The sequence below is a fragment of the Planococcus citri genome, chromosome 3 (genome assembly GCF_950023065.1).
Source record: "Planococcus citri chromosome 3, ihPlaCitr1.1, whole genome shotgun sequence".
Classification (NCBI taxonomy): domain Eukaryota; kingdom Metazoa; phylum Arthropoda; class Insecta; order Hemiptera; family Pseudococcidae; genus Planococcus; species Planococcus citri.
Genome location: NC_088679.1, coordinates 2,640,554 through 2,655,155, shown reverse-complemented (window position 1 = coordinate 2,655,155; position 14,602 = coordinate 2,640,554). Strand labels below are relative to the sequence as shown.

Here is a 14,602-nt window from a genome sequence, read left to right as displayed (position 1 = left end):
TGGGGATCAAGTATCACAAATAATATAGAGGTAATGTAATTGACACATTTCTCCTGAAAAATGATACTTTCCTTCTGAATGAGTCAAAACACACTCACTTTAACATTTCTAATGGTACCTATTCAAACATTGATTTAGCTTTTTATTCCCCAAACATTTCCCATCTTTTGAACTGGAACCCTCATGATGACCTTTATTATAGTGACCACTTTCCAATTAGCATCAACATCCCTCTTCAAACTCAGAAACCCACCCATGAAAAATGTCCTAACCCGTGAGGCCTTGATACGCTGATATTACGCTGACGTACTTTACGCCTGAAATACGCCAAAATAACCATGGTAAAATTGTAGTATAATTGTCGTAAATATGAAAATTCTGCATACGCTCAAAATACTGCAATATTACAGTGGTATCTTTAGCGTAAATTTGCAGTTGGTACCATCAACGATGCATTTACCAACGTATATTCAGAGTACAAAAGCGAAATTTACGGGCAATAATACGCAGGTAAATTTGCAGTAAATTTACGTCAAATTTACCTGCGTATTATTGCCCGTAAATTTCGCTTTTGTACTCTGAATATACGTTGGTGAATGCATCGTTGATGGTAACAACTGCAAATTTACGCTAAAGATACCAATGTAATATTGCAGTATTTTGAGCGTATGCAGAATTTTCATATTTACGACAATTATACTACAATTTTACCATGGTTATTTTGGCGTATTTCAGGCGTAAAGTACATCAGCGTATTATCAGCGTATCAAGACCTCATGTGTGCCTCACGGGAAGTGGATTCTAAACAGGGTAAACTGGTCACATTTTAAAGAAAGTTCTCCCAATTGACTTTACACCAGATGATCCGGACACTAGGTATGGTTGCATATTTCACAACTTCTATTATTCAAGCAGCTGAAGAAACAATTCCAAAAACTTCTACCAAAGTCCCCAAAAAATCTGTCCCATGGTGGTGTCATGAACTAAAAACTGTAATCCAAGATAGAAAAAGATCATTAAAAAAGTACCAAAAAATTGCACTCTTGACAACCTCATTGATTTTAAGAAAAAAAGAGCTATTGCTTGTCAAATCAACTTATCTAAACCAAGAGAAAGTTGGAATAATTGAAGACGTCATAGCAAAAAGGACATATGTGTGAAAGTTGTATTTTGAGAAAAAACTGTTTGAAAGTTTGAGTGCTTAAGAAGTTAAGAAATGTGCATATTTGAACATGGTGACGATTTTATCTTATTTTGCCACTATCTAACTACAATGAAATGCTAGTAAGCGCTCAAACATTTTGAATTATATGTCCTTTTTGAAGCGAAAAATTGGCCAATTTTTTTTCGATTTAAAAATGATTTTGACCAAATTTTTGGATTTAAACCAGGTAAATAATGGTTGATAACACAAAATCGACCATGAGTAAGCCATTATCTCTGAAAAAAGATCGATATGTTGAGTGAAAAAAAAAACCACAAAAAAGACAAGTTTTTTTGGCCAATTTTTTTTTATTGATTTAAAAATGTTTTTGAGCAAATTTTTGGATTTAAACCAGGTAAATAATGGTTGACAACACAAAATCGACCATGAGTAACCCATTATCTCTGAAAAAGTAAATTTTTAATCAACTTCGCAGTTTTAACATGGCGATATCTCACTGGTTTTTCAACTTTGTGAAGTGGGGGTGGTCTCATATGAAAGAGGAAGGTCTGAAGAATAACAATATGGATTCCTCTCAAAAAGGACATATGTGTCATATATACCCCTTTTTGTTATGAGGTCTTCAATTTCATGTTGAGCATCACCCAAAGCACAACTACAAAAGAAATATGAAAAAAGTTCAAATCCTTAAAGGAAGTTATATACCTACTGAAATACCCTACTTAGGAGATGGCAACACTGAAATAAACTCAATAGATGACATTGCAAACACCTTGGCTAGATCCTTTGCAAAAGCTTCTACAACTGCCTCTTATAGCTCTGCTTTCCAAACACTAAAAACACAATTAGAATCCACCCCCCTTAGACTTTTCATCTCAAAATCTAGAACCATACAACTCTCTTTTTTCTCTTAAAGAGCTAAATCATTGTCTAAACTACAACATTAAAAAATCATCCCCTGGACCTGATGAAATTCACCCTCACATGTTAAAGTACTTGTCAGACACCAGAAAAGAAGACTTACTTCAGTTATATAACAAAAGAACTTTCGATTCCTTCTCAAAATTGTGGAAAACTGCAACAATCATTCCAATATCAAAACCTGATAAAAACCCAAATCTTGCATCTAGTTATCGCACTCTCTTAGCATTTATCAAAGTGGTTTCAGAAAGAAAAGATCTACCCTAGATCACCTCTTTAGTCTTCAAAAAGAAATTAGTTCGGCCTTCCAGAATAAAGAAAGTGTTCTTTCAGTATTTTTTGATCTTGAAAAGGCATTTGATAAAGCCTGGCATTATAAAATTCTCCAAAAATTACATTCCATTGGAATTAGAGGACTTTTGGCCTACTTTATTCAGAATTTCTTAACAAACCATACTTTTAGAATGAGAGTTAACAATACATACTCAGAATTTTTTGAAATTGAAAATAGAGTCCCTCAAGGTTCAGTTCTTAGCACAGTCATATTTATACTTTTGATTGATGACATTTCCTATGTTGTTTCTAGACCCATTTCTCTGAGAATCTTTGCTGATGATATACATACATAAACATTTCCTTTCGTTCAAATAATATTCACCTAGCTCTTCGAGTAATCCAAGAAACCCTTGAAAAAATTGAATCATGGGCAGATTCTAATGGTCTAACTTTCTCTGAGTCAAAAACCCACTGTATACTTTTCACCAAAAAAAATAAGATTCCTCCAGATCTCATTCTCAACTTCAAAGGACACTCTTTAGAATTCAAACCCACTACTAAATTTCTTGACTTGACTTTTGATAGAAAACTAAATTGGACTCCTCATTTCCTAAAAGTAAAATCAGATATCATGAAACGCCTAAATCTGTTGAAAATAATCAAAAATTCCAAGTATAATCCATCTCGCAAACTCCTACTTCACTTGTATAAATCTCTAATTCGCTGTAAAATTTAGTATGGAAGCCCATGTTTTGCAAATATCTCAAATAAAACTTCTAATATCCTAAAAACAATTCAAAATTCCGCCCTAAGGATCTGTTTAGGGAGCCCTCTATTCCTCTCCAATAGATAGCCTTTATTGTGAAGCAGCAGAATTACCCCCAGATTTTAGAAGAACTCTCATAACAAACAAATTCATCTCAAATGCATCCACCAACCCTTCCCATCCACTCCAAAACTCAATTAACCCACCCAACCCCCAACATTTTGATCATATACTAGAAGGACCCATTTCTAATTTCATCACAATGTTGAATGATCTTCAAATCAATCCTAAAACACTCATCCAACAACCAATATCATATCCCCCTTGGCTCCTCAGGCCTCCTCAAGTCAATACACAACTTATTAACTACCCAAAAAATAGCCACTCTCTACTAGTAATAAAACAAAACTATCTCGAACTCTTATCAGAATACAAAAAATTCAATCTCTGCTTTACAGATGGATCAAAAATACTAACACTTCATTCAGGGTATGCCTACTCTATTAATGATAAAATTTCAAATTTTAAAATCCATAACTGCTCTTCAATCTACACTGCCGAACTCGCAGCTATTTTCCACTGCCTCTGTGATATATTCACTTATGAATCAGAAAATGAGTCTTTCTTAATTCAGAGTGATTCCCTCAGCTCACTAACTGCTATCCAAAATCTATTTTCTGACCACCCACTAATTCAAAATATTCATAAAACTCTATTGGATTTACAAAATTTAAACTTCTCCATCCAGTTTATGTATGTACCCAGCCATGTTGGAATCACAGGAAATGAAATTGTAGATGAAAATGCAAAATCCACCACTACTCTTTCTCCTCTCACATTTTATCACAGCTGACGACCTTAAATCTATCTTCACCTAAAACACACTTGAGAAATGGCAAAACTTTTGGTCCCTCCAAACATCAAACAAGCTATTTCACCACAAAAAAACTACTCAGTCTTGGAAAAATCTATCTCAACTAAATAGACTTGAAGAAATCATTATAACCAGATTGAGAATTGGTCAAACAAAAATCACCCACAATCACTTCTATGAAAAGGCCCCAAAACCCACATGCCAGTTCTGCCTGTCAGAACTTATATCTGTCCAACACTTAGGTACTATTTCTCCCTCCGTACATCAGCACAGACTATCCCTACAAATAGATGAAAGATCCCTATTAATGTGCTTGTTTTTTTTTTGATCACTGTTAATAATAATTTTTTTTAAAGGAAAAAATTGAGTACAAAGCCTGCAATTCTTTACTGACGATGTTGAAAAAAATTATCCATCCATCCACGTTTTAACGCTGTCTTATGTGCAAAATGTACCTATTTGAATGGTCTTAAAAATTGAATAAATTGCTCCGGAAAATCTGAATGGAAGGAAATTATTTCTTTGAAGGATTAGACACCTTGAGATTGCTTTTTTGATGTTTTGATTTTGAAATATGAACTTGTCAAAATTTTATATACGTATCAATGTATCGAATTCCATTTTAATTTTTTTTCTAAATTCGATCACGCTTCCGTAACTGTAACACGATAACGTCGATCTGCCTGCGGAATTGTTGTCTGATCCATGAAAATATTTGCTGTATCACGATCACCCAGAGTAAATTGGCTACATACGATCATGTGGTTAGCGAGACGCGTCTACGTATATTAAAAGAGAGTCTCGAAGTGTATACAAATAAAACGTTATAGAATTTGGATACGTACACCTCTCTATGAATAGGTTTAATACGTAATTATGGATACTTACCTATAGGTGAAGATTTTAACCTTCATTGAGTTCATTCAAGGTCTCTTTTAAATACACTAAACATACCTGCGCCCATTTCAACTCGTACTCACCTATATTATCTCATATTTTTATATTATATTTTGTGTAAAGAATGCACTTTCGAAATTTAATATTCATATTACCTATTTGTTGTATGTACTTCTACTTACCTATAATTTTCTTCTTTATTTTTCAGATTCGATTGTTCGAACGAGAAAGCATACAGACTGTTCTTCTTTTTTTTTTGCCATAAATCATAAAGGCCTACCTATACACGTTTTATTTTATATATTTTTTTGTTATTGTTTTTTTCCTCTTTTTTTAAGCATTTCGTTTCGTTAACGCGTTATTATTGTACATAGTGAATATTGAAAAACATTTTGTATTTCTTTTTACGAAATATGCGGACGACTTTTAGTTATAATAATTATTGTTTTATCAAGTCACCGACTGGTTGACTTAGAGGTACCTATGCGTACTGTACGTATAACATTTACCTAGATATGTATGTAGAAAATGGTGCTAATGTGACAATTCGAGGTTATCGGTGATAGTTTTTATCTCACGAATAATAAAAATTGTGTACCATACTTCGCGATTCCACAATATTTCAAGCGAAAAAAAAAAAACACAACAGTGAGATACTCGGACGTATATTTTTAAATGTTTGGTTAAGTACCTAGTACATGCATACCTACCTACCTACACCTAGTACATAGTTATGTGATATTTGAAATAGTTTTAGGTATAAATGAATTGTTTAGTATGTTTTAATGTTCGCGTAAAATGACCAAGTTTAATTTATCGGCCAGCGCGCCGGATATACTCGGCGAAAACGAGTCGCAGAAGATTATCGGTAAGCGCAAAAACAGCGTTAGGATTACGTTAACTCCGACTAAAAAATCTGATGTCGCGTCCATAGCCGAAGCCGAAGATTTCGCCTTGACTGACGATTACGACGATGAAGAGCGGAATAACGAGAATGGAAGTTTTATTAATTTGGAATCGATCAAGACGCTAGTCAATTATTCGAACGATACGTCTTATTTGTCGCAGAACGAGAAAAATTCTAGGTAATTAATTTTTTTTTTCTTTTTTTCATTGTGTGGCTGATGAAGCATTTTTGAAGGAATTTTAAGACAGCGTTGCCTGCCAAGTTTTTCTAACTTCTGAAGTTCTGAGTAACTCTAGAGCATGAGCTCGGCAAGTGACTTGTAATTTTTTTTCCACCCGAGAGAAAGGTTTAAACTTGTGAAAAGGTCATCTGTGGCTCGTACACCATATTTGCCTTTCATTCGGACAAAAGCTCAGTTTTGAAAAAGCTCATATTTGCCCTTTCTAGCCATTTTAGCGTTTATTTGATGGAAAATCAGACCCATTTCATTAGGAGATTATAGAATATCAGGAGGTTCGATACCTACTCCTAATACTTGAACTTTCGAATCCATTTTTGTGAGCTTTAGAAAGCTCAAACTTTCCTGGAGAATGAAGCTTTTTTCCAAAAAGTTGAACATTCAGGCGTCAAAAAGCTCGATCAATTAAAATAGTCGAGCTTTTCGTGATCAGCGATGTTTAATTAGTGGTAATCGATCCATCGTACGCCGTATTGGTTTTTCATTGAAGCAAAAAGTTCAACTTTTAATATATGACTGTGGCGCTACCTGTAATGTAAAAAGTGAACCAACTAAAAAGAGAACAAATTTATTAAAAAATTATGCAGCGTTTCAGACGGCAGAAAATGAAACTTCTTTTGTTATCATCAGAAAGAAGTTGTGAATGAATTTTTCCATTTCTAAAATTTAATCTGAGTTGTTTTATTACAAAAAAAAGAAAAAAAATTACAAAAGAACTTCTCATTTTTGCCACCCAAAGCGCTACATCATAAATTTCAAACTTTTGAATGTATTTAGTGAGCTTTAGAAAGCTTTTCAGGATGTTCGAACTGTCGGGGGGAGGGGGAGGGGGAGGGGTTCGAACACAGAGAATCCATTTCTGGTGTCAGTTCTGCCAAAAAGCTCAAAGTTTCCTGGAAAAGAAAGCTTTTTCCAAAAAAGTTGAACTTTCAGGCACCAAAAAGCTCGATCGATAAAAATTATTGAGCTTGACGTGATCGGTGATCAGTCATGCTTAATTAGTGGTAATCGACTATTAGTACTCCCCATATGCCTTTTATTCGGGCAAAAAGCTCAATTTTGAAAAAAATGATGCAGCGCTTCAGACGGCAGAAAATGGAACTTCTTTTGTTATGGTCAAAATATGTTGTCGTGTGCAAATACATTTTTTTAAATCCAAAATCAAGATCACAAAAGAACTTCTCATTTTCACCGCCTGAAGCGCTGCATCACAAATATTGAACTTTCGAATCAATTTTGTGAGCTTTAGAGAGCTTTTTAGGTTGTAAAAACTGTCCAGGTAGTGGGGGGGGGGAGTTCTGAAACACTAAGAATCCATTTCCAGCGTTGGTTCTGCCAAAAAGCTCAAAGTTTCCTGGAAAAGGAAGCTTTCTTCCAAAAAATTTGAATTTTCAGACACAAAAAGCTCGATCGATTAAAATTGATGAGCTTGACATGATCAGTGATGCCTAATTAGTGGTAATCGACTATTAGTACACCCTATTTGCATTTCATTCGGGCATAAAGTTCAATTTCGAAAAAGCAGAGAAAAAAAATTGAAAAAAAAATCATGCAGCGCTTCAGGTGGCAGAAAATGGAACTTTTTTGTTATCGTCAAAAAGTAGTTGTCAATGCATATTTCTGTATCCCAAAATCAGGATTACAAAAGAGCTTCTCATGGTCACCGCCTGAAGCGCTGCATCATAAATTTTGAACTTTTGAATCAATTTTGTGAGCTTTAGAGAGCTTTTTAGGTTGTACAAATCGTCTGGTTGGGGGGTTCTGAAACACAAAGAATCCATTTCTAGCGTTGGTTCTGCCAAAAAGCTCAAAGCTTCTTGGAAAAGAGGGATTTTTTCAGAAAAGTTCAACTTTTAAGTTTAGAAAAGCTCGATCGATTAAAATTAACGAGATCGACGTGATCAGCGATGCTGAATTAGTAATAATCGGCTATTCGTACACGCTATTAGGCTTTCATTCGGCTAAAAAGCTCAATTCAGATGACAACAAATTTTGAAAAAAACGATGCAGCGCTTCAGGTGGCAGAAAATGGAACTTCTTTTGTTATCGTCAAAAAGTAGTTGTAAACGCATAGTATTTCAACATCCCAAAATCAGGATTACAAAAGAACTTCTCATTTTCACCACCTGGAGCGCTGCATCATAAATTTTGAACTTCCGAATCAAATTCGCGAGCTTTGGAGAGCTTTTTAGGCTGTACGAAGTGCACGAACAAGGGGGTTTTTGGGTACGGCGAATTCGTTTCCGGTGTCGGTTCTTCGAAAAAGCTCAAAGTTCCTCGCGAAACGAAGCTTTTTATCATGAAAGTTGAACTTTCAGGTTGAAAAAAGCTCGATCGACTGAAATAAACGTAATTGACGTGATCAGCGATGCTTAATTAGTGATAATCGACTATTCGTACGCCCTATTTGGCTTTCATTCGGCTAAAAAGCTTAATTTTGAAAAAACATTGATACTTCTAATACTTGAACTTTCCAATCAATTTTGCGAGCTTTAGAGAGCTTTTCTGGCTGTACGAACTGAACGAATGAGGGGGTTTTTGGGTAGGGTGAATTCTTTTCCGGTGTTGGTTCTTCCAAAAAGCTCAAAGTTCCCTCTGAAATGAAGTTTTTTTTCATAAAAGCTGAACTTTCAGGTAGAAAAAAGCTCGAACGACTGAAATAAACGAGCTTGACGTGATCAGCGATGCCGAATTAGTGATAATCGACTATTCGTACACTTTATTTGATGTTCATTCGGCTGAAAAGTTCAATTATGAAAAAGTACAAATTTTCCAATTTTGATGATTTTCGAGTATAAGAGATGCTAAATGAGACTGATTTTATTAGGAGAATATAGAGTATTAGGAGGTTCGATACTCCTAATACATGAACTTTTCAATCAATTTTCCGAGCTTTAGAGAGCTTTTTGGACTGTACGAATGGTGCGAATATGGGGGTTTTTGGGTACGGCGAATTCGTTTCCGGTGTTGGTTCTGCCAAAAAGCTCAAAGTTCCCTCTGAAATGAAGCTTTTTTTCATAAAATTTGAACTTCAAGGTAGAAGAAAGCTCGAAGGATAAAAGTAAACGAGCTTGACGTGATCAGCGATGCTGAATTAGTGATAATCGACTATTTGTACAGTTTATTTAATGTTCATTCAGCTAAAAAGCTCAACTTTGAAAAAATACAAATTCGCTAAATTTTGACATTTTTGAGTATTAGAGACGCTAAATGGGACCAATTTTATTAGGAGGATATAGAGTATTAGGAGGTTCGATACTCCTAATACTTGAACTTTCGAATCAAATTTGCGAGCTTTAGAGAGCTTTTTAGGGTGTACGAACCGTTCGAATAGGGGGGTTTTTGGGTACGGCGAATTCGTTTCCGGTGTTGGTTCTTCGAAAAAGCTCAAAGTTCCCTCTGAAATGAAGCTTTTTTTCATGAAAGTTGAATTTTCAGGTTGAAAAAAGCTCGATCGACTGAAATAAACGTAATTGACGTGATCAGCGATGCTTAATTAGTGATAATCGACTCTTCGTACGCCCTATTTGTCTTTTATTCGGCTAGAAAGCTCAATTTTGTAAAAACCTTGATACTCCTAATACTTTAACTTTCGAATCAATTTTGCTAGCTTCAGAGAGCTTTTCTGGCTGCACGAACCGAACGAATGAGGGGGTTTTTGAGTACGGCGAATTCGTTTCCGGTGTTGGTTCTTCGAAAAAGCTCAAAGTTCCCTCCGAAATGAAGCTTTTTTTCATAAAAGTTGAACTTTCAGGTAGGAAAAAGCTCGAACGATTGAAATAAACCAGCTTGACGTGATCAGCGATGCCGAATTAGTGATAATCGACTATTCGTACAGGCTATTTTGCTTTCATTCGGCTGAGAAGCTCAATTTTGAAAAAGTACAATTTTTCGAATTTTGATCATTTTTGAGTATTAGAGATGCTAAATGAGACCAATTTTATTAGGAGAATATAGAGTATTAGGAGGTTCGATACTCCTAATACTTGAACTTTCGAATCAAATTTGCGAGCTTTAGAGAGCTTTTTAGGGTGTACGAACCGTTCGAATAGGGGGGTTTTTGGGTACGGCGAATTCGTTTCCGGTGTTGGTTCTGCCAAAAAGCTCAAAGTTCCCTCTGAAATGTAGCTTTTTTTCATAAAATTTGAACTTTCCGGTAGAGAAAAGCTCGAACGATTAAAATAAACGAGCTTGACGTGATCAGCGATGCCGAATTAGTGATAATCGACTATTCGTATACTTTATTTGACGTTCATTCGGCTGAAAAGCTCAATTTTGAAAAATAGAAAATTTTCAATTTTGACAATTTTTGAATATAAAAGATGGTAAATGAGACCAATTTCATTAGGAGAATATAAAGTATTAGGTGGTTCGATACTCCTAATATTTGAACTTTCGAATTAATTTTGCGAGCTTTAGAGAGCTTTTTAGACTGTACGAACTCTACGAATAGGGGGTTTTGCGACGCGGGGAATCCGTTTCCGGTGTTGATTGATCAAAAAAGCTCAATGTTCCCAGCGAAATGAACGTTTTTTCCAAAAAAGTTGAACTTTCATGTGGAAAAAAGCTCGATCGATCAAAATAAACTGGATTGACGTGATCAGCGATGCTTAATTAGTGATTATCGACTATTCGTACATCCTATTTGGCTTTCATTTGACCAAAAAGCTCATGTTAGAAGACAACCAATTTTTGAAAAAAATGATACAGCGCTTCAGGTGGTAGAAAATGGAACTTCTTTTGCTATCGTCAAAAAGACGTTATAAATGCACTTTTCGATATCCCAAAATCAGGATTACAAAAGAACTTCCAGTTTTCACCGCCTGAAGCGCTGCATCATAAATTTTGAACTTTCGAATCAATTTTGAGAGCTTTAGAGAGCTTTTTAGACTGTACAAACAGTCGTAGTGGGGGGTTTTTGGGGACGGGGAATTCGTTTCCGGTGTTAGTTCTTCAAAAAAGTTCAAAGTTTCCTCGAAAATGAAGTTTTTTTCAAAAAAGTCGAACTTTTATGTAGAAAAAAGCTCGTTCGACAAAAATAAACGAGCTTGACGTGATCAGCGATGCTTACATAGTTAGTGACCCCTCAAAAATTTGATATAAAAATAACTCGTATTATTATCGAATATGTTTTGATTTTCAGATACCATACGCTCAGATCTGAATTAAATTCATTCCGCAAAGCTCGACGCCGAGCGATTTTACCAAACGGTGACTCGAACGTGATCCAGATACACATCTCGGAACGACGAAGACGTTACCTGCTGGATTTATTCACTACTTTGGTGGACGCTCAATGGCGATGGACTATTTTAGCCTTTGCGATGAGTTTCTTCTTAAGCTGGCTGGCGTTCGCTTTGCTGTGGTGGTTGATCGCCTACACGCACGGAGATCTGTTGCCGGAGAACCGTAATAACGCTTCTTGGACGCCTTGTGTTGGTAATGCTGACTCATTCTCGGCGATATTCTTGTTCAGTGTTGAGACCCAACACACTACCGGGTATGGATCCAGGACACCGACTGCCGAATGTACTGAGGCGATTTTATTATTGTGTATTCAGAGTATTATCGGCGTCATGATTCAGGTATGGAATACGTGTTTCAAATTTTTCATTAAAAAAAAATATATATATACTATCGGATTGTGAATAAATGATGAAATTTGATTTGTTGGTATAGGCTTTCATGGTCGGTATTGTGTTTGCAAAGATGGCTCGACCGAAACAACGCAAACAAACCATTTTGTTCAGCAAGAACTGCGTGATATGCCAAAGAGATGGTCAGCTCTGTTTGTTGTTCAGAGTAGGCGATATGAGAGAAAAGTCGCATTTAATCAATTCCAGCGTCCGATCTTACATTATTCATACCAAACATACACAAGAAGGTGAAGTTTTATCGCCTTATCTTCACGAACTTTCAGTAAGTTATGGTTTTATTTTTAAATATCTATAATAGTCCGGCATATGACAATAGGAGTAATTGCACCCCCGCCCCTCCCGCCGATCCTCTGGGACAACTTTTTTCTTAAAGGGGACATCCTAAGGAACATTTATGGCGGCCATTTTGATTGACAGGTCAGCCGAAATCGCAGATTTTGCGTTTCAACATAAGACTTGCACGAAATTTTTCAAACCTTACAAAGGTAGATCGAAAGATCATGCAAAAATTTATCACCTGTCAAAATTTCAAGTGCTAAAGTGCGTTTTTCGATTTTTGATGAATTTTTGAAAATCCAATTTAGGCCAAAAATTAAGGAAAAAATCTAAAATTTTACCAAATTGACCAAGGAAGCTGAAATTTGGGATATACCCTATATTCGACCTGCCAAATCGATTGGGAACTATTTCGAACCGTTTTGGTCAGTTCTGGAGCCTCCAGCAGATTTTTGAAACTCGAAATTCCCACAAAATTCCATCAAATTGGAGTTGTAAAGCTGAAATTTATTCTAAAAACTAATTTTAATACGCTACGAAGTACTGCAGGTGAATTTCAAGTCGTTTTGGAGCCTCCAGCGACTGTTTTGAAAATTATTGGAGCCTCCAGTACATTTTTGAAACTTTAAATTTTCACACAATTTCATCAAATGGATGGAAAGCCGAATTTTACTCTACACTCCAATTTTAACATCTTCTGAAGACGACTTCAGGTGGGTTCAAGTCATTTTAGAGCCTCCAGCGACTTTTTTGAAAATTACTGGAGCCTCCAGTAGATTATTGAAACTTGAAATTCCCGCAACATTAATCCAACAAATGGATTTGGCAAGCTGAAATTTACTTCGCAGACTACATGGTGGTTTCAAATGGTTTTGAAGCTTCCAGCTACTTTCAGGAAATTTCAATTTTCCAAAAAAACGCAGTACAACCTTTCAAAAAGTCGCTGGAGGCTCCATAACGACTTGAAATTCACCAGCAGTCAACTTCGTAGCGTATTGAAATTAGTTTGCAGAATGAATTTCGACTCTCCATCTCAGTTTGATGAAATTTTGGGAAATTTCAAGTTTCAAAAATCTACTGGAAGCTCCAGTAATTTTCAAAAAAGTCGCTGGAGGCTCTAAACTGATTTGAACCCACCTGAAGTCGTCTTTAGAGGGTGTTAAAATTGGAGTGTAGAGTAAAATTCAGCTTTCCATCTCCAATTTTGTGTAAATTTAAAGTTTCAAAAATTTGCTGGAGGCTCCAGGAATTTTTAAAAAAAGTCGCTGGAGGCTCTAAAATGACTTGAAACCACTTGAAGTCGTCTTCAGAGGCTGTTAAAATTGAAGTGTAGAGTAAAATTCAGCTTTCCATCCATTTGATGAAATTTTGTGAAAATTTAAAGTTTCAAAAATCTGCTGGAGGCTTCAGGAATTTTCAAAAAAGTCGCTGGAGGCTCTAAAACGACTTGAAATTCACCTGCAGTACTTCGTAGCGTATTGAAATTAGTTTTTAGAATAGATTTCAGCTTTACAACTCCAATTTGATGGAATTTTGTGGGAATTTCGAGTCTTAAAAATCTGCTGGAGGCTCCAGTACTGATCAAAACGGGTTGAAACCGTTTCCAATCGATTTGGCATGTCGAAAATAGCGTATATCCCTAATTTCAGCTTTCTCAGTCAATTTGGTAAAATTTTGATTTTTTCCCTCATTTTTGGCCTAAATTGGATTTTCAAAAATTCACCAAAAATCTAAAAAGGCACTTTAGCACTTGACATTTTGACAAGTGGTAATGAAAAATTTCCGTGTAAGTCCCATGTTGAAACACAAAATCTGCGATTTCGGCTGACCTGTCAATCAAAATGGCCGCCATTTTGTAAGTAAGGCCAACTTTTTTTGGGCAAGTTTGCTTTAAAATGTTCCTTAGGATGTCCCCTCTAAGAAAAAAGCTGTCCCGGAGGATCGGCGGGGGGGGTGCAATTACTCCTATTGTCATATGCCGGATTATAACCCATTTGTTATTAGACGATATTTTTTAAATTTAATTCTTTTTTTCATTTCCTTAGGTGCATATCGACGATTATAAAGACAACGTGTTGTTAATTTGGCCGATGACTATTGTCCACGTGATCGACGCCGATAGCCCGTTGTACGAAATGAGCGCAGCCGAACTGTTATACGAGAGATTCGAATTGCTCGTCGTGCTCGAAGGTACCACCGAATCTACCGGTCAGACTACTCAAGTCAGAACGTCGTATTTGTCCAGTGAAATTCTATGGGGACATAGATTCCAGCCTTTGGTTAAATATAATAAAGAAAAACTATCCTACGAAGTGGATTATAATCTGTTTCACGATACGTATCAAGTAGATACGCCCTTATGTAGCGCCGAAGAGTTGCAGCGATATTTGTTGAACCAAATAAATGCTATTTAAAATCAAGGAGTACGAATTTTTTTTGTTGCGAATTACATCTTTTTTATTATTAATTTAGACGCGTTGATTTTTTCAAAATTTGAAACAGGTATTAGTTGATTGGTAATTTGAGAAAATGGCTCGTAAATTCTTCAATAATTATGTGAAGTATTCTTGAAAACATTATTTTCCATTTCAGCTCTGAAAATTATGGAAAATTGATGCCAAATTT

The 14,602-nt window shown here is 35.7% G+C and overlaps 2 protein-coding genes across 7 annotated transcripts in view; both read left to right on the top strand.

The window, feature by feature from the left end:
• The window catches only part of LOC135841258 (G protein-activated inward rectifier potassium channel 3-like), a 46,182-nt gene extending 40,505 nt beyond the window's left edge, over window positions 1-5,677 (top strand). For all 5 annotated transcript variants that reach the window (XM_065358130.1, XM_065358132.1, XM_065358135.1 and 2 more), the window contains one exon: window positions 5,108-5,677. The gene's annotated coding sequence lies outside the window, so the exon portion shown is untranslated. The remainder of the gene's footprint in view (window positions 1-5,107) is intronic.
• Window positions 5,626-14,397, top strand: LOC135841259 (G protein-activated inward rectifier potassium channel 3-like). Of its 2 annotated transcripts, XM_065358137.1 has the most exons (5): window positions 5,626-5,767; window positions 5,834-5,984; window positions 11,188-11,629; window positions 11,724-11,963; window positions 14,023-14,397. In XM_065358137.1, exons 1-5 carry the CDS (start codon window positions 5,698-5,700, stop codon window positions 14,389-14,391), a joined length of 1,272 nt encoding a protein of 423 aa, XP_065214209.1. In that variant the 5' UTR covers window positions 5,626-5,697; the 3' UTR covers window positions 14,392-14,397. The 2 variants fall into 2 exon arrangements, with proteins under 2 accessions (XP_065214209.1, XP_065214208.1); XM_065358136.1 differs by having other exon boundaries at window positions 5,698-5,984.
• The last annotated feature ends 205 nt before the right edge of the window (window positions 14,398-14,602 follow it).

What these genes read in the sequence shown, in the direction of transcription:
- LOC135841259 (XM_065358136.1), top strand. Translation starts at nt 5,698, where the DNA reads ATGACCAAGTTTAATTTATCGGCCAGCGCGCCGGATATACTCGGCGAA. An exon ending in CAGAACGAGAAAAATTCTAG is followed by an intron (nt 5,985 to 11,187) that starts GTAATTAATTTT and finishes TTTGATTTTCAG; the next exon opens with ATACCATACGCTCAGATCTG. An exon ending in TTATCGGCGTCATGATTCAG is followed by an intron (nt 11,630 to 11,723) that starts GTATGGAATACG and finishes TTGTTGGTATAG; the next exon opens with GCTTTCATGGTCGGTATTGT.